The sequence below is a fragment of the Camelus dromedarius genome, chromosome 31, assembly GCF_036321535.1.
Source record: "Camelus dromedarius isolate mCamDro1 chromosome 31, mCamDro1.pat, whole genome shotgun sequence".
Taxonomy (NCBI): domain Eukaryota; kingdom Metazoa; phylum Chordata; class Mammalia; order Artiodactyla; family Camelidae; genus Camelus; species Camelus dromedarius.
In genome coordinates, this window is record NC_087466.1 from 10,267,033 (window position 1) to 10,286,393 (window position 19,361).

The window sequence follows — 19,361 nt, forward strand, 5'->3', positions numbered from 1 at the left end:
AGAGTCCGCCTCCCCCCCATTCCGGCGCCCGGGCGCCCGGGGATGGAGCTCCAGAGCGGCCCAGGCTCGGGAGCGGAGGGGCTGTGGCAACAGGTGAGAGGTCGGGGTGTCGGGGCCGGGTGGCTCGTGGTCCAGGGCTGAGACCTAGGACGACCCTGGGTCGGGCTCCCGGCTTCTCTGGCTCAGTTTCCCCAACTCTGAGACTCCTTCCTGAGGGGTTGGCTACCTCAAGTCTGACAGGCGGGATTTTGAGTTTTGGAAGCAAGCAATAGCTTTCCCTGCTCCGAGCCTCAGTTTTCCCCATTAAGAAACGGGGATCACAATAGTACTTAGCGCACAGTGCGGTTCAGGTTTTATAATGTTGAGGTAATGCACGTAAAGCCTTAAATGGATGGTAACTTTACATTATATAAAAAATCTAAAATAGGCACACCATACACCCAACAAGTCACTTTCTAGGATTTTGTCTTGTAGAGATCCTCGCTTACGTGTGCAAAAAAGGTGTGTAACAGCTAGCTGTTTTATTCAGCCTGTTTATAATTGTGACAAGTTAGAAACAGCCTAAATACCCAGGAAAGAGTCCTTTCTGGTCCTTGATTTTATTTAAATTTCCACCTTTAATAGTACTAATGGTAAAAGCTGGAAGCAAGAACAGAGCCAGTAATAAGAAGCTATCCATAAACAAGTGATTATGGTGTGCCAGACACTGCTAAGGGTTTCCCTTGCATTAGTTAATTTAACCTCAAAACCCGTTGAAGTAAATAGAGTTATTGTCCTCGTGTAACTTAAGAGGAAGCCGAGGTTCGTAGCTATTTGAGGGAGTTTGCCAAGACATCACTAGGTAGTGGAGGAGCTAGGTTTGAACCCAGATCTTTCTGATGTGTCTCATTGACTGCTGCCCTGCCTTTTGGGCACCATAGCAAGTGCTGAGTGGTAGCTGCCTTTTTTGTTATAATGATGAGCTGGAACGAGGCATTCTCGAAGATCTCCAAGGAGTAGGGACCTTCCATCCTCTCTCTGGCTTTCCCTTTCAGGATTTCCAGGAGCCATGTTGTCAGAAGTCCTGCTGGTGTCCGCTCCAGGGAAAGTCATCCTTCACGGAGAGCATGCCGTGGTCCATGGCAAGGTACAAGCCCCCAGAGCCTTCGAGGGCTGGGCACCACTTTTCCCTGACACTAATCTTAAAGGAAGCTGAAAGGAGGCCTTGAGGCATAGCCTGGGAGTAGCTCAGAGAGGTCAGTTTCTCCCCAGCCAGGCAAGGAAAAGACAGGTCTTAGGGCCTCTAAAGGGCTTCTGTAGACCATCCCATAAGATAGCAAAAAGATGACATCCCTGTTGGTGGAATGAGTCATTTAGGAAGTGAGCTTCAGTGGGGAAGAGATTAGGTTTGGGGACCAAACCCGGGCATTTCAGAAAAAGACTCTGAAACATGCATTGTCTCATTTAACTCCTACAACTCCCCTCTGAGGTTAAACTTTTATTGTCCTTTTTTTTGGGAGATGTGGCAGCTGAGGCTCAGGAGGGGCTTGGTAATTTGATCAAGGTCCCATACACCTTGGTAGAGCCAGGAGTGAACTTAAGTCTGTTTGAACCCAAAGCTTGTGCTTTTTTCACTCCACCACCCTGTCTTTATGTTCTTATTTATCTTTGAAAGTGTGATGATTATTGGGAAGCCATTCCTTGGAGTTGAGAACTTTTGGAATTTTATGCAGAGAGAGCAAACAGAAATAGATATTAATTCCTAATCGATTGGTAGTGGCTGTGCCCAGTTGTATGGGAGAGCGTGCCAAGATCGATGAGCAGTGTCTGCCAAGGGCATGGGTAGGAGTGGCCTGTGTGCTAGTGTTTATTCTCTTCTCAGCTCTTTGGCAAGGGCCCTTTGTTCCTAAGACAGGAGCCATGCTCATTGGCACTCACCCTCAGGCTGACTGCTTTTACCTTTAATTCTACAGGTAGCCCTGGCTGTGGCTTTGAACTTGAGAACATTCCTCCGGCTTCAGCCCCACAGCTATGGGAAAGTCGGCCTCAACTTACCCAACCTTGGCATCAAGCGGGCCTGGGACATGGCCAGGCTTCAGCTGCTGGACATGAGCTTTCTGGGTAAAAGCGGGAAGCAGGACCCAGGTGCAGGAAGAGCCTGGGCCCTGATGAGACGGGGAAAGGCCAGCTGGGTTGTCATTCCAGGCTGTCCCCAAGGGACCAGAGGCCAGCCACTCTGGGGGTGTTTTCTCTCCTGTTCCCGTAAAGTTAACTTCACTTGTTTATTAACTTTTCAAAATGTAAAAACGTACAATGACGCACTAGGTTTGTGTGAGCTTTTGCGGACAGATCATTAAGGCCTGCCATTGAGTGGAAAAACACAAGGTGCAGAACAGCATATATAGTATATGAGGAAGGGCTCAAATTAAGTATCGGCAGGTGTGTAAATACAAAGAAAAAGCCTGGGGAGGTATGCATCCTGCTGACAATGGTGATAGTCACCTCTGGGAGGGTCCTAAGGTCAGAGAGTGGACAAAGGGAACCTCCCTTCTCCAAAGTTGTTTTAACAAGGAGAATGTTTTGGCGTTTCATATAATTTAAAATTATTAAAAATAAAAGTAACTTACGCTTATTATTGAAACACCATCAATGCCGAAACATTGCGAGTTAAAAACAATCGCCTATAATCACTGCCTCCCACTTCACCCCTCATGACAGTGCTAAGCATTTCGATGTTAAGCCTTCTGGATTATTTTTTATAGACCAGTAATTAGGTTGAAATAAGGAGAGAGCTTGTTTTTTAACCAAAATTGGATCAGACCGTATAAAGTTTTTAGAATTGTGTGGGGTTTTTTTCTTCTTCCATGTATCAGGACGCTCTTTCCATGCCAAGAAACAGGCCTCTGGGCTAATTTTTGCTACTGTTGGGAAGGTTTTTCCCCACTCCTGAGCAGGCCTGGTTTGTTCATCAGCAGAGTCACCACCCACAGCAAAGCTGGAGTGTGTTCCCCGTTCTCAGTATCTCTTCTCTGGGCTGACACCTCGCCCTTCGGAACAGTGTCCCCCAGCCAGGGTGGTGCAAGTGAGACTCTTCTGGGGTCTTTTCCAAACTGCACCCTGTCCCCCATGAGAATTAATCCACAGCAAGCCACGCAGTCCTTCCCAAACACCGTAGAGAGATGGAGGAAGAGTTGCAAACCCCCATTTTCGAGCTACCATTTTCAACCTCAGTCCTGCCTTGAGATCCCCCAGGGCGGTTTTTGTCCTTGTTGTTTTAACAGTACAGATGAATTCCTGGCCCCCCACCCCTCCTGTTGAGAAGTCGTAGTGCTGGTGAGGGACTGGGCATGTGTATTTTGAAAGAGGTTCGGGGGATGAGGGGAGGATGTAGCTCAGTAGTAGAGTGTGTGCTTAGCTTGTTCCTGGGTTCCATCCCTAGTACCTCCATTAAAATAAACAAACAAATAAATAAAATAAACCTAATTCTCCCCCCCCCCCAAAAAAAAAATAAAGAGAAAAAGAGGTTCTCTGGGTAATTGCAGGGACATCTTCAATTCAGAGCCACTGCTTTGGGGCAGCTGTCCAGAGCACCCTTGGCCTGGCTCTCCGTCGGGCAGAGGGCCACCCAGCCAGGTCGGAAACGTTCCCTGAAAACTGAATGCCGCTTTTGTACGTTCATAGCACGGATGATGCAGCGGGGGTAGTGGGACATGTCTCAGACCACTCGCAACTCCCTGTGTGCGCCGAGGCAGGGCACCTACCGCTCTGAGCAGACTCGTGGTGCCTGGGGGCGTTGCTGTGAGGGTCCCACAGGATGGGAGGTGGGCGGAGGCCTGTGGTGCAGAGCGCAGCCCATTCATGAGGGCCCGTTAGTCTGCTTCTCCAAGGAGACAGAATCTGAGCCTTTTGGAGTCAAGGTTTCTTTTCTTTCTTTTTTTAATGTTTTTATTTTGCCTTCACTTATTAGGCATATTTTCAATGGACAGAGATTTCTAGGTTAACAATATGTTTTGGTTTTGTTTTACCAGCACTTTTTTTGTTTTTTTGTTTTTTTAATGGAGGTACTGGGGATTGAACCCAGGACATCGTGCATGCTAAGCATGCACTCTACTACTGAGCTATACCCTCCCTGCTGGAGTCAAATTTTCTACTAGGTTGCCAGGATCTGCCACCTTTTTCTTCCAATGTCCTTTTGTACCCTTCTAATCATCCTAAACACAGTGAACGTTTGGGCATTTATGTGTGCCAGACACTGAACCGATGTGTTACGTATATTAGCACTATTCGAGTTCTCCAGTCTTGCCTGAAAGTATGTGGTGTGATTCAGCCCCATTTTATGGATGAGAAGATTGAGGTTCAGAGGCCATGTGTCTCAGGTCACACAGCTTGTCAGTGATACAGAAAGGATTCAAACCCAAATCTTTCTAAACTCAAAGGCCCAGGCTCTTAAGGCACCGTTCCCTCTCCATCACAGAGCTTAGAAATGTCCGGGCTCTCAGTCACACTGTCTGGCTTGGTTGCCTCCAGTGGATTGTTAACTCAGTCAGTTAATCCAGCTCCACCCTGAAGTTTCCTAAGACTGGCACACCAGCTCAATTTCAGGTCCCCTTTAGAATTTGACTCAGGACTCGGGTAATTCATGAAGGCAGGCAGATCAGACTTGCTCTGCTCCTTAGCCTCAGGGGGATGTGGCCCAGCCTCCTCCTCTCCCTTCCACCCAAGCAGATCTCAGCCTTTCACGTTGACTGGTTTTATTTGAGCGTCCTGTTCTCGCTAATTATGTTTTGGCAGAGGGAACTATTTGGGGAATAACTTAATACCGCCTTTGGTTTTGTACTGTGGGGTCAAACCCAGGCCTTTGAGTGGTTTTGTGCGTATGTGTGGGTGTGTTTGAAAATAACTCTGTTAGGCCTTACTAGAGTCCAGGAACAGTGCTAAGGATTTTCTGTACCTGTTTAACTTTATCTCTATGACACCCCTTAGGGGGAGGTACTGCAGTTACCTCTGTTACCAAGGAGGGAAAATGAGGTGCAGGAAGGTTAAGTCACCTGCTCAAGCCTGCAGAACAAGCAGTTAGCAAAGTCAGGACCCAAATCTGAGTCCACCCGCCTCCCAAGCCCAAAGTCCACTGACAGCATTGACCACGGTGCTAGGACCCTGAGTCCACATCCATCCAGATTCTGACTCCTGTGACTGCTCGGTTTTTTGCATCCTGTTTGTAAAAGCGCCAAGGCCCTCTCAGCCACCCGCGTGTGCTTGTCTGCCTGTGTGACAGAGCGAGCGGGCAACACGGCGCTCACCCCAGAGCAAGTGGAGAAGCTGAAGGAGGCAGCGGGCTTCCCCGAGGACTGCACTGACCACGAGCGCCTGGCCGTGCTGGCCTTCCTGTACCTGTACCTGTCCATCTGCCGGAGTCAGAGGTGCGTGCAGGGTCTGGGCAGGGAGTCTGGGTTCAGCCCACCCCGGAAACTGATCCAGGGTGGCTGTGGTTTTGGTGCTAGACCCTGCGTATTTATGATCTGCTTTTAATATTCACGACAACCCCTTGAGAAGGACACGCTCCTCGTTTTGCACAGGGAAGAAACTGGGACTCAGAGAGACACTCAAGGCCACGGAGCTAGCTAGGAAGTGCTGAGGGCTGGAAATCAACTCAGTTCCCTTCAACACCGATGTTTGCCTCTTTAACCCCACCCTGCCTCCTCTGGCCTCTCCCATTCAGTAGAACCAAAGCCAGATACTTGGATCCACTGTGTGGTATCTCTGCGCCAGGCCCAGAGAGGCACCCTTGTTCCACATCTCACAGGCTCCAAGGGAACCTGATTGGCAGAGCGAAGCCTGTGTTCAATTCCCCGCTTACAGTAAGATCTGGGTCATCTGGCCCCAGGGAAGCCAGCTCCTAAAGGGATACTCTCCTGTTGAGGCAGTGTCCCACGGTGAGAGAGGGCTGAGGGTCAGATGGCAGTGGTTCAAACCCCAGTGCAGTCACTTACTAGCCGGTGTGAGGTTCTCACCCTTCCTGGGCCTCAGTTTCCTCATCTGTCAAATGGGAGTAGTAGTGGTACCTACCTCATTAGTTCCCTGTGAGGTTAAATGAGTCCATTTACCTAAAGTGTTTGATTCAGAGGCGTTATTATTATTATTATTATTATTATTAATATTATTATTATTACATTCCTGGGAAAAACTATCTGAGGATTAGAAACATTATGTATGAAATGGGGCTAGCACCGTAAGTGGCACACAGTGAGTGTTCACGATGATTTTTTTGGTCCAGAACCCAAAGGGACAGCCTTGAGGTGCAGCCTTTCCCTGGTTAAGCAGGCACTGGGTACTAGGTGCTGTGCTGAGACCACATTAAAAAATGTCTTATTATAACTCAATAAAAAATGTTAATAAATAAATAAATAAATAAAATCAATTAATTAATTAAAATAAAATGTGAAGCAAAACAAAAAAAGTCTTGACACTTGCTGTTGGGTGCCAGGGTTTTCAGCTTGAGAGGGGCGTGTCCCTTTCCAGGGTGGGGGCTGCAGGCACATTTCAGAATCTCCTGATTGAGGGGAGGCAATGTGTAGTATGAAAAGGCAGATTCAGTCCTGGAATTTTATATTTGGAAAACGGGAAGAGTGCTTAGATGATAGAAGCTGACCTCTGATGGTTCTCCCTGGGGACAGATAACAGGTAAGTTGCAGTGATTCAGAACTCTCTGTGGGTCCAGACCAGGTCTGGGTTACACGCAGTTGGGAAACACTGTCCAGTGGGAGAGGCGTCCCATGAACGCGCTGTCAGCGCCCTGCGTGTGAGGAGGCAGCAATGGAGACAGATTGTGTGCTGGGGTCCTCAGGGGAGCTAGGGATGGCCTCTGGGTGGTCCAGGGAAGTTTCCCAGTGGGAACAACGTGCAAGGAAGGTCTTGCAGGATGGGTAAGAATTTCCCTGGGGGAGAAAGGGGTACAGAGCTGACCTGGGCAGGGGGGCCAGCCCATGCTGAGAGCAGGGCCTGGAAAGAGCCTCACTTGGGAACAGGAAGGAGTTTAGAGGAATGGTGGTTCTCCAGGCACTGTTAGGAAGAGCTCCGGTTGGACAACATAGAGATTTAAATGATCCTTTACCTATTTTCAGGTTGTCTGAGTCGCCGTGAGTTCCTGCTATCTGATAACGGATGCCTCTGGGGTTGGGGAATCTCCCTGAGATCAAAAAACTGGGCCAGACCCTTTGAGTCAGGCCTAGATCTGGGCCCCTGTTTCAGTGCTGACACATCACGGCCCTTCAGGAGGGTCACGCTCTGCTTCCTGGTGTGTTTCAGGGCCCTGCCCAGCCTGGACATCACCGTGTGGTCGGAGCTGCCCCCTGGGGCTGGCCTGGGCTCCAGTGCCGCCTACTCCGTGTGTCTGGCAGCTGCCTTCCTGACTGCGTGTGAGGAGATCCCAAACCCGCTGAAGGATGGGGAGGCCACTGGGAGGTAATCATGGCCCTCGCCCCACTCCTTGTCCTTCCTGGGTGCCGTGCCCGAGCTGAGAACTCCCCGCTACCCCATGAGATGAGAGGTGTCCCGTGGCTACCTGACAGCTTAGGAAGCCAAGGCACAGGGAGGCCACGCGGCAGGCCTGGGCCATCGGATTCCAGAGCCTGAGCTCTTCTCACTAAACTGCCTCAGTTCCCCCACCCCTCGCCCCCTCCTTGCCTCTTGGACTCACGTGCCCTTGGTATGGTAGAGAAACCGGAGCCTGGTTGTAGAGGGCCATGGATTAAATGAGCCATCGGGCCCACCTCTGTCATCAACTCCCAGTGGGACCTTGACTGCCCCCTGGGAGCCTCAGTGTCCTTTTCTGTAAATGACGGTACTTATACCCAGGGGACGCTTCCTGGTTGTACCAGATGGTTAGGGAAAAAACGTACACCGTGCTGAGAAATAAACACAGGAGGCATGTCTATCAGATCACAGCACCCCCTCCTCCGAGTCCTCCACCTCGTCTCCAGGAGGAAGCGTCGCCTCTGCGGTTCTCATTGTGTGTCACTGAGGCTTGTCCAGGCAGGGTTGTGAGCGGACCATTTCTGTCTCTTAAGGAGACTGGAGGAACCACCCTGAGCACAGGTCATGTAGTTTGCCCTGGACCTCGCCCCAGAAGTTGTGGGTGAGGCCCTGGTATCCCACCTGGCAGCTTCCTGGTGAGGCCTGTACTGGGCCCTCATGTCTCCGGAAAGCCCTCACACTGAGGGGGGCCTTCGGTACCAGGCACGTGGGCCTAGCTGTGCCGTGTCGGGGGACTGCTGGCTAAGCCCAAGGTCGCCTTGATCACTGTGGCCACAGCAGGTCTGGGGGCCATTGATGTGATTCCCCGTCTGCATTCCCCAGAGGGGCTCTGAAAGACTCATGCGAGCAGAGGGAGGTTGGGGGCGGGGGTCAGTGGCTGTGGGAAGCATCCAGCAGGTAATGACCAGGCAGGTAATGATTGCACCTTCAGAGACGCGAGGTCGCCGTTTTCAGGAATCACAGTCAGATCTGCCTGTTGACTCTCTTCTCTCTGGGGCTCCATTTGCTCTTCTGAAAGTGAGGGCCTGCACCTGAGGCCCCGGGGCAATTGGGGGGGTGGTTCCAGCCTTGACATTTGCTGATCCCAAGATAAGATTGTGACTCAGACCAGAGGCTTCAAGACCTCACGACCGTGCGCCGATCGCTGATCTAGCGCAGAGTGGTGAAGGCCTGGCTGTCGTGGGCCTCCCACATAGACACTCCCCCTGGCCAGCAGCCACCTCTGCCTTTCACAGGATATGGGTGATTGTGGGTGCACGAGGAAGTGGGTAGTAACTGTACCTTCCCTGAAGGGTCACTGTGAGGATTACGGATGGCCCATCAGAAAGAACCTTTAGCACAGTGCTTAGCGCTGGGTAATCAGTAGCTTTGAGCCGTGTTAACTATTTAAAAAAATGTTTTTTTCTAACGGAGGTACTGGGAATTGAGCCCAGGACCTCACCCAAGCGTACAATGTACCACTGAGCTATACCCTCCCTGCTCAACTCACTGTTAATCATAGCCTCACAACCACCATGAGAATCTCAGGTCCATAAAATCCCCATCTGACAGGTGAGGAAAGAGGCCCGAGTCTCCACAGCAAGTGAGTGGGTGGCCTGGGCTTGGAGAGACTTCCAGGAGCCATGATCCCACTTGGCCTCTATCCCCTGGGCATTTTACAAAGCATTGGAGTGTCTTTTCCATTTCACAGTGTCCTCTGTGAGGCAGACACGCTGCTGTCCCTATTTCACAGGTGAGCACACTGAGCGTCAGAGCTGCAGCGGTTGCTCACAGACCCTCAGTGAGTCGGCAGCAGAAGGGGGTTCAAACCAGCTCCCTCCTTCACCCGCTGCTCTGCCTCTGAGCTACACTCTCAGAGGCTGCAAAGCCCCCGTTGGCTTCTGCTGTTTCTTGGGACAGGGACTCAACAGAAACAAAAGCTGAGAGAGAAGGCAGGGGAGTGGGGGGGAAGGTGTCGAGCATTTGTCCTTGTTCAGTGCACACGTCTCTTGGGTCTGTTCATGTGAACTGTCAGTGAGCCCACATCCCTCCCAGGGAGAGATCCAGAGATGACCCACGTGCCTTCGAGCAGGGAGGAGTTGCCATCCTGCAGATGAAGAGAGAGGCTCAGAGAAGGCAGGCAAGGGGCGCAGGTCACTCAGCTTGTAAGAGGCAAAGCAGGACCCCGGGAACTCACGGCCTTGGCTCTTTTCACCACGCTGGCCCAGGGGCCTGCTGTTTAGCCAGAGAGGTGCAGAGCTGTTTCTTCTCTTCTTTCCAAGTTCAGAGGCCTACACCCCTTTGACTTTTGGTCTCCACCACTCCCAGCCTGTGGCCTCTGCCCTCTGCTGCCCTCAGTGACCCCCGGCCCCCCATTTCTGTGACTTCTTCAGGTGGACTGCAGAGAACTTGGAATTAATTAATAAATGGGCCTTCCAGGGGGAGAGGATGATTCACGGGAACCCGTCTGGAGTGGACAACGCTGTCAGCACCTGGGGTAGGTGCTGCCTCAGGCTTGTGTCCTTTATTTTTATTCTTTTAAAAATTCTTAGGACAAACGTGGCTGCGCATGCTCTGTTGGTTTGGGATGAAGAGATCCAAAGAATTTGGAGGGAGATAGCATTTTCTTGTTTTGAGGGGGGTGGGGGAGGACTCTCAGGGATCTGAATCTCTGGGGGTTGGGCCGGGCCCAGGAAGCCATGGTTGCAGTGAGTCCCCCCCACCCCTCCGGGGGTCCGGACAGTAAAGCTGTAGAACCATTGGTGTGGAGTTTGCAGATCACGCAGGTTGGGCTCCCCTCTGGTGGGGTTGCTTGCGTCCTGGCCCTGGACACGGTCCGGCTCCCACTCTGCCACGTCACCGTGCATCCTGTTGGAAGCTGGGCGCTGGACAGAAGGGAGGGACCCCAAGTCCTGGAGGGCTCCCCGGCGGAGCACCTTCGTGCCCTTCTGGGCCTTCTGTGCCTGAAGCTGAGACAGCTGGTGACGGTGTTGGTCTAGTTCCGGTGATACTCAGCCCCACCCCAGCCCCTCTCCCCAGAGGCACAAGTGCAGGGCTTCCCTCCAGCCCTGACCCACTCCCCTTTTCTTTAGGAGGAGCTCTCCGATACCAACAAGGGAAGATTTCATCCTTAAAGAGGTAATTCTTGGGCAGAGCCGTGCCTTCCTGAGTGGCTGCGTCCATGCGTCCGGGGTGGGGGGTGGGGAGCCCCACTTCTTTGTGAAGGAGGTGGGGGCAAGTGCCCCTGGGCTTTCCCTCCCCCATGCAGCCCCCATGCTCTCCCTCTCCCCTTCAGCTCTTAAACTGCCAGGAGATTAGAGGGGGAAGTCATGGGAGGCTGCGCCATTCACCTTCTAGAAAGTGGCTGTTCCCCCAGACCCATGGCCACCTGTTCAGTTACCCTTTAGTAAATGAGAACTGATGCCTTCCGTGTTCCCCATGACACTGCACTGGGGCTAGGGGTATAAGGATGGCTCTCCAACATGGTTCTGGGCGGCGGGGACAGACACAGAAGCCACTGAAAGACATCGCCGGAGTAGCCACAGTGAAGGCCTCAAGGCCGAGCAGGACCGGAGCCCATGGGAGGCTCAGAAGAGGCTGACAGCGGAGGGGACTTGGGGCAACTTTCAGCCTGTTTATGTCTCCTGGAGGCATTGGAAATTCCAACTCCCTCTGCTCTGTTTGCCCTCAGCGTGGAAACGTCACGGGCTGGGAGTGAAGCACGTGGCATGCGGGAGCAGGGTCCTCTTGGCTGTTCCCTGAACGCTCCATCAAGTCGTGGTGTTCGTCCCAGGGCGCCCTGCTGCCTCAGAGGGCCCAGGGCTTGCCCCCACCTTCTTCAGCCAGGGAGACCTTTCCGGCCCGGCGGCAGGTCCCAGGCCTCTGCTCTCGCCTGCTGGGCCGCTCCATTTGGGGCTCAGTGACCTGGCCTGCCTTTCTGAGGCCCCACATCTGCGTTGCTTAACTTCAGCACTACAGGTGTCTGGGGTGGAGAATTGGGGCCTGTCCTGTGCAGTGCAGGGTGTTCAGCAGCGTCCCTGGGCTCTGCCCACTAGGTGCCCGTAGCACCTCCCCTGTCTCCCAGTTGCGACAGCCAGAGATAGCTCCAGGCGTGGCCACCTGTCCCCTGGGGTGCGAGTCCCCCTGGGTGACAACCACTGCTCTACATGGAGGAGGAAGCGGAACCACTTAGGAGTGTGGAACAGAGCTCTCTGGCTGCTTGTGGAACTGATGGCAGGAGAGCCTGGTGCCCTGAATCCGTGTGCAGGATCCAAGGGAGGGGATGCTGAGGTGTCCAGGCCCTCGAATGAAGGCCTCCTCAGGGTTCTGAAGCTGCTGGGACAGCATGGAGGGCGTCATAAGTCAGGCTGCAGATCTGGGGCAGGAGCAGTTCATTTCACTCTGTGCATCCTTAGAGTCTGTTGTATCCTGAGCATTGAACTTGGCCCTGGGAGAAGTGGCTGGGCACATGCATGGTCTATGGCGGGGCAATCAAGAGACAAGCAATGGAGGCTTTCCCAGGCCGGGGGAGGCAGGTGGAGAGGCTCACAGTGGCCGGTGGTGGCAGATGCTCTGGGGTCCACCAGCTCGAGTTTGAGCCTGGCTCTGCTGTTTGCCCACTGGGTGCCCTTTGGTGAGTCACTTCTCCTGAGGCCTCGTTCTTATTTACACAATTGGGTTCCTGAGTATGAGATCAGAAACGGTATCTGTCAAGGGCTTATTTGCTTTTTCCTGACCAAATTTATTCATCCAGCCCACAAATATCTCTGAACAGCTAACTACTAGGTGCTGGGGCCTCAGCAGGGAACCGCAAGTCCCACCTTCATGGAACTCCTATCTTGTGGGAGGAGAAACCCACTGGCAAATGGCCAAGGGCTGGTTTCTGGTAGTGGAGATGGACATGCAAAGGCCCTGAGGCAGGAGTGTGCCTGGCATGTTGAGCCACAGCCAGGAGGCCAGGGTGGTATACGTGGAGTGAGCATCAGGGAGGTGGAGATGAAGTGAGGTTGGAGGCATGGCCAGGCTTAAACCACCTACATAGCCCCTGAGGGGGAGGTCACTGGGTGTCACTGGAGCCCTGGGTTTTGTGGGGCCAGCAGCAGGTCCAAGATCGCAAAGGACTCTATCTAAGAAAGATGAAGGTGTAATACCCAGACTCCTCCTGACCCGATGGCTGGGAACAGCGAACCGACCTTTGCTGCTGGCTGTGAGGCGCCGCAGTGAGCAGGTGTCAGACTCCTCATCAGTCCTGCTGATGGCTTAAAGAGGAGCCCTTTCCCCTCAAACCACGCGTGGGGCTTTTTCATTAAAAAAAAAAAAAGGCATTGTTTGTGAAGTGGATCAAGATTTGGCCTCCCAGAAAACTGCCCTTTTGAGGAACGGCTTTTCTTTAAAGGGAAGAGAAAAGCCAAATAGAATGTTCATCTTTTGTAAGGAGAAAAAGAAAAAAAGCCGGCCTCCGAGGCTGAGAATCGATATTAATTTCATGGGCTTATGGGCGGTGAGATCAAGCAGGTTTCTGGCAGCCTTTCCCAGCCCTGTTGGATTTTACAAGCTTGGTCTGAGACAAGAAACTCGAACAAAGGTATCAGGTCTGTCTGTCTCCAGCCAGAGCTCATCTGGCCCCCCTGTCCCTGGCCTGCCGCTCTCTGAAAGGCAGGTTCGGATGGCAAGAAACGGTGACTTGAGTCCCCCAAAGACGGCCAACCACAAGGGCAATTGAGATTGAAGCTTTAGGAGAGATTATAAAGCTTAGAGGGCGGGTGAGGGCAGCGGGGTTGGGCTGGAGAGCCGGCTTCCTGTGGCCACCCCGGGCCCTGTGTTTTATTCCCCAGGGAAGACTGGCTCCCTCTAACTGCATCTGGTTTCGTGCCAGGGCCACTGGTCGGGGCACCATTGATGCAGGGTAAGAGTGGGTGCAGCGCTGGGACCCTGACTCCTCCACAAGCCTGTCCGTCCCTCGTGCTCCTGTGCTGATGACACTGGCTAACCCGGGCACCTCCCCTCCCAGCGCCCCCTCCAGAATTCAGCCCCTTCTTGTACTCTGCTGTGGCGACTTTGAACTTTTAAGTCCACAAGTGTGCCGTGCTCTGCCACCTCCAGGCTGGGCTGGGCCCTCATATGTGCACATTCACTCGTTCAATTACTAAATAAGTGAGTCAGTGAGTCACAAGCCAAGGGAACATGTCCATCCGCCCAGGGGCTGAAGCAGGGGTTGGCAGCAGGCGTCCCAGGCTGGCCGTCAGGAGCCCATGCTCCAGGGCCCGTCCCCAGCCTGCTGTTGCCGTCACCTCCCTGGGCCTCCGCTTTCCCAGGGTGAGGTGCGCTTCCCCAGGGTGAGGTGGAGTCCAGGCATGTCCCCATCCTCGACCCAGCTCCTCTGTCACGGGCTCAACTGTGGACGCTTCACCCAACAGGCCGCCAGCCCTGCAGATCCTGCTGATCAACACAAAGGTCCCTCGCAGCACCAAGGCCCTGGTGGCTGGCGTCAGGAGCAGGCTGCTCAAGGTGCCGTTTGTCCCACTCCTGGACGGGTTCCCAGTGGGGCCGCGACACTCACATTTGGGTGTCCAAGCTCTCCGTCTGCCTTGTGGGTTTTTTGGGGGTGGTGGTGGGGACTCAGGGAGGCTTTTTGACAGAAGAAGAGGCGCCATCTGCCCACACCTCAGCCAGGAGGCAGGACAGAGGTCATTAGACATGCTGGCTTTGCAGAGAGAATCCCGCACTTGGGTCAGGGGTGGCTGGGCGGGGCAGGGACCAGGCCGGAAGGAGAAGAGGGTCCCTCAGAGGGTGGGTGTGGGCCGTGGGGTCACCTAACCCCTCCACCCCGTTGTCCCGGGCAGCTGTCTGGTGTCTGCCAGCCCCTCAGCCTCACAGGCCCTGGCTTCCTTTTCCCCACAGTTCCCAGAGATCATGGCCCCCCTCCTGACCTCCATAGACGCCATTTCCCTGGAGTGCGAGCGAGTGTTTGGAGAGATGGCAGCAGCCCCGACCCCGGAGCACTACCTTGTGCTGGAAGTAAGAGCCCGTCTGCAGTATCAGGGTCACTCACCCACACCACTGCCTAAGGCAGCGGCTCCAGTCTGCGCTCGGAATCCCCACGGAGCTAACAGAGAGGCCAGGGCTGGGTCTGGGGGCCCATGTGTGCACCCATGAGCATGTGTGCCTTATTTTTAAGCCTCCTCCCAAATGATTCACAATCATTGTAAGAACCCAGAGAAAGCACCTGGTGTGTGCTGAGTGCAGTGGGCCAGGTTGGGGGTCATGTGTGAGGACACGGTCTTCCGTAGGCCCAGGAGCAATTTCTCACCTGGCTGCTGCTTTCCTGCTATCTTTGCTAAGTGCATTTTGTTTACTCAGTACCTATTTCTCATCCACATGCATTGTTTGGATCAGATGTAGTCTTAAAGTGTCCTTTCACCCTCAGTACTCCAGCCACCACCCTCTGAATAATTCTAGCGTAGAGGCGGAGATCTCATTCTTTGAATTTCATCAGGCCTGGGTCTGAATCCTGGACTCCCTGGGGTGTCTTAAGGGTGCAGTGGGGTCCTGTGGGTGACGCACAAACACAGTGCCGGAGGAGCCACCAGCTCAGGCAGAGGGCCCAGGCTTATTCTCAGACCTGGTCCATCTGGTCCAGTGAACGTGGATGGACATTAAAAAGCCATCTGGCTTCCCTGGAAGAATCAGGGGATCCAGCAGCCCCGTCTGTGTGGCTTTGTGGCAGCAGTCAGCTGGAGGTGCCCAAGGGGTCCTCTTGAGCCAGGCCGTGGGGTCTCCATTTCTCCACAGTCCCCACCAATCCCTAATCAGTACCCACAGCCACTATTGTCTTTGCCTGGTGCCTCCTAGTCCCGCTGTAGGTATTTGAGTGCAGCCCCTGTACTGAGTGGGAGCTGCTACTCGACCAAGCCTTTTCACAAATGACTTCTCACCTGCTCCCTACAGCAACGTACCTGTGACCTGGGTACCTTGCCCCCATTTTTATAGATATAAAAGGCCTAAAGGAATGACTTTCTCTGAGGTTTTCCAGCTAGTAAGGGGCTGAGCCAGAGGTCAAAGACTGAATTGTTTATTCATTTAGTAAGCAAATTTTTATGAGTGCCTCCTACGGGCCAGGTGCACGGACTCCATCTAATTTCTGGGCTTTTGCCCTCATTCCGCAACCATCTCTATCCCCCAGCATTTGCCTGGCTGGCTCTCAATTCCTTTCACGTAGAAAGGAAGGGAACAGAGTCCTCCTGAGGAGGAAATTAATAATGATGGAGTGCTGCCTAAAATACACCCCGTCGAGCCCCCGGAGGACGCTGCGAAAGAGCACGTTGATTATACATTGTGTATATTTTTGGCTGCAGCAGCCGCTGAAATGTGCAGCTTGCCTCCCGGACAGCTCTGCACTCAAACCAGCGAGCTGTTCTCCTGTGTCACAGCCCGTCATCTGATCCGTGACAGATTTTGGATCAGAATGTGACAGGTGTCTGGAACCTGCCTTGGCAACATGACACCTGGCGCTGAGGCGCAGAGAGAGGCAGGCCCCCAGAAGTTTGCCCTCCCCTCCTGCCCTCGGGGCCGGGGAAAGGCACCTGGGGCTGCCACGGGGCCATCACGCCTGTCTGCTTGTTTGTCAAAAGTGCTGGGGTGTGTGAGGCAGGCTGCTGGGGCAGGGCTGACCCAATCCTGCCCGATGGCCTTGGACAGGAGAACCAGGTGGGTCTCGGCAGACAGGTCCGGGATTGGCAGCCTGCAGCCCTCACGGTGCACAGACGCTCCCAGTAGCCTGGGGCAGAGCTGCACGCTGTCAGGCCACACACAGCAAGAAGTGGGTGGCGGCAGGGATGCTGAGGGTGCTCTCAGAGGCGGGGTAGACACGTGCTTCGCATCAGGCAGACCCAGACTCCAGTGCCAGCTCTGTACCTTACTAGCTCAGGGACTTTAGGCAAGTCACTTTCCCCTCTGAGCCTGTTTTCCCCTTTGTAAAATGGGGATGGTGGTAATATAACCATAAAGTACTAATAGCAGCTGACGTTTGCCAAGCATTTATCCCATGCCAGGCATCATGTGAAAGACACCTCATTCTGTTCTCACGGTGACGAGGCAGATACTCCTACAATCCCTGTTTTACAAGGGGGGAAACTGAGGCTCAGAGTGGAAGACCTCATCCCAAGACATCCAACCAAGAAGTGGCAGAGTGGAGACTCAAACCCAGGCCCACCTGCCTCCAGATGCCACATTCATCACTTCCCGACAGTAGGACCATAGCTCATTCTCAGAGCCCCAGCATCTAGCCTGGCACCCAGCATGTGGAAGGGATTTGCCAGACACCAACGGAGTAAATGAAATGTAAATAGAGAACGCCTGGGCAGTGGGGCTGTTAGCTTTTTCATCAGCCTGCATTGCATTTGATCCACAGGAGAACAGGAATTTTGTTATGCATAATCAAAGAAACCTGAACAAACAGTTAGCAATTTCCCCCATTTGTGACCTTGTTAGAACTACAAACCTGATCTTACTCTGAAAATCAGTACCTGAGGCGGCTGTAGGATGGCATATTACTTGAGACTTCTGCAAGTGACAGATATCCATCTCAACCAGGCTTTAGCAGGAAAGGAATTTACTGGCTTATAACTGAGAAGACCAGAGGGGACAGCTTCAGGCATAGCTGGATCCAGGGGCCAAAACAACCTAGTCTGAAATCTCTCTCCGTCTTCCATGTAATCTCTGAGACCATGTGCAGTGCAGTCAACCAGTTTAGCAGCTCCAGTGGAACGAGGCAGAGAAACTGGGATGGCTCTGATTGGCCCAGCTGGGGTCACACACCTGTCCCACACACAGAGCCTTCTGTAACCAGGCCTGGGTCGGGTGTTCACTACCAACTCCACCCCAGCCCCTGCAGGTGTCCTGCAGGAAGGAGAGGATTCTTTTATCAGTGAGCGGGACAGTGTGCTGGGTAGTCAAAGCCATTTGTGGTCCCAGACCAGCGGCTGTCAGATGGGGTGGGCACAGGACCTCGACCTAAGGCAGGCCAAGCAGGAACAGAGAACTTTCTCCCTCAGGAGCTCATCGATATGAACCAACACCATCTGAATGCCCTCGGTGTGGGCCATGCCTCGCTGGACCAGCTGTGCCAGGTGACCATGGCCCACGGACTGCACAGCAAGCTCACGGGTGCAGGCGGTGGGGGCTGCGGCATCACGCTTCTCAGGCCAGGTACTCGGGGGGCAGGCGGAGTTGCCAGCTTGGGATCATACAAAGGTTCCACCTGGGCAATTCCCTTGGGAGGAGGAAGAGGCCTGTGAACAGTCTCGCCTTTGCTGTGTGGCCTTAGTCAAGTGAATTAACCTCTCTGGACCTATGTTGTCACATTGGTAAAATATGGATGGCAATATCTAGTTTATATAAGATTGTTGCCCAGAATCAAGGAGGAGAAAATGTATTTAGAGAGCTTGGCGTAGGGCTTGGCTGCCTACTGCTTCTTTTCTTTGCCCTGCTTTTCCCCTTTGATTTGCTGTAAGCCCACAGTGGCCCCAGAGGCCCCCTCACCCTCAGTGGGCCTCCTGGGCCTCACAGAGTCACCACATCCTAACTTCAGCAAACCTGGGCTTGGGGGGCTTAGTTCAGGGGCAGTGAGATGATTTCTCAGGCGTGTGCGGTATTATCAGGCACTGCACCAGGCTCTCCACCTGCAGGAGGCCATGTAAGCCTCACCGTGACCCTCGAGGGCAGATCTCATCATGTGCCCCATTCCCAGGTGAGGAGACTGAGACTCAGAGAGGGGAAGTCATTTGTCTGAGGCCCCACAGCCAATATGCGCCAAGGCCAGGTCCATGTGACTCGGGATACGTAACCTTCCCGGGGAGGGTGCACAGCTCTGCATTCCAACAAGCAGACTGGTCCCCGGGCCTGTTCCTTGAGTGGGGATGAACATTTCCAAGGGAGTGGACAGTTGTCAGGGGCGACCTGCTGCCCTTCCTCCCCGCAGATCTGGAGCGGCCAGAGGTAGAGGCCACGAAGCAGGCGCTGACCAACTGTGGCTTTGACTGCTGGGAAACCAGCATCGGTGCCCCTGGTGTCTCCATGCACGCGGCTGCCTCCCTGGACGCCCCTGTCCGGCAAGCCCTGGACGGCCTCTGAGATGAGCCCACGCGGCTGCAGCCCCACCGCGAAGCCCTTTCCCGGGTTATTCTGGGCTCTTGAGTTGGTGTCTGTGCTGGCCAGTGGGCGCCCAGCTCCTGGCACTGATGGGGGGGGGGGCGCCCAGCTCCTCTGTGATGCCCCTCCTGCTGGCAGTCCCCGCCCTGAGCCAGGCAGCCCAGAAGACGTGGTCTGTGTTCTGCAACGTTCTCTCGAGCTGGCTGGGCAGCAGGGCTGCGTGGGGACTGAGACTGCAGACCTGAGATGTGAGGGCCTCTTTCCTGTCCTCCCCGAAGCTCCCACAGACCCACAAACTCCCTGGCTGAACTGCTTGGACACCTGGATGCAGGACTCTGGTTCCTGGAGGAGTCGGCTTTCTCCCTCCTTCCACCTCTGCAACACTTACATGTCTGTCCCTCAGGGCCCAGGCCCCTCCCACCTCCTCCAGGAAGCCTTCCCTGACACTTCGTAGGGTAACCCTTGTCCCAGCGTCCTCCCTTCACACCTTCAGTCTGTTTGAACCATCAGCACTTTGCTGGGCTGTTCTCTTCAGGTAGATTGTGGGGCCCCAGGAGGTGCCCAGGTGGTGGTCTTTGCCTTCTGCCCTTCTGCCCTCCTGCCCGAGGCTGGGCGAAAGGCAGCATCTATGGGTGGTTTCTTCCAGCTTGTACCCGAGGGGTTTGCAGAAAAGATGGCAGTGGGGGAATAAAAAGCTCTTAAATCATCAGTGCTTCTCTCGG

At 53.9% G+C, this 19,361-nt stretch overlaps 1 protein-coding gene across 1 annotated transcript; it reads left to right on the top strand.

Moving 5' to 3' along the window:
- Window positions 1-21: 21 nt before the first annotated feature.
- MVK (mevalonate kinase) lies at window positions 22-19,348 on the top strand. Its single transcript, XM_031442899.2, is given in 12 exon segments — window positions 22-93; window positions 1,035-1,126; window positions 1,953-2,100; window positions 5,255-5,399; window positions 7,285-7,440; window positions 9,885-9,988; window positions 10,584-10,629; window positions 13,908-13,998; window positions 14,392-14,508; window positions 17,544-17,697; window positions 18,470-18,567; window positions 18,569-19,348. Coding segments are annotated over 11 exon segments (1,662 nt in total). The 5' UTR covers window positions 22-93; window positions 1,035-1,048; the 3' UTR covers window positions 19,094-19,348.
- Window positions 19,349-19,361: the final 13 nt, after the last annotated feature.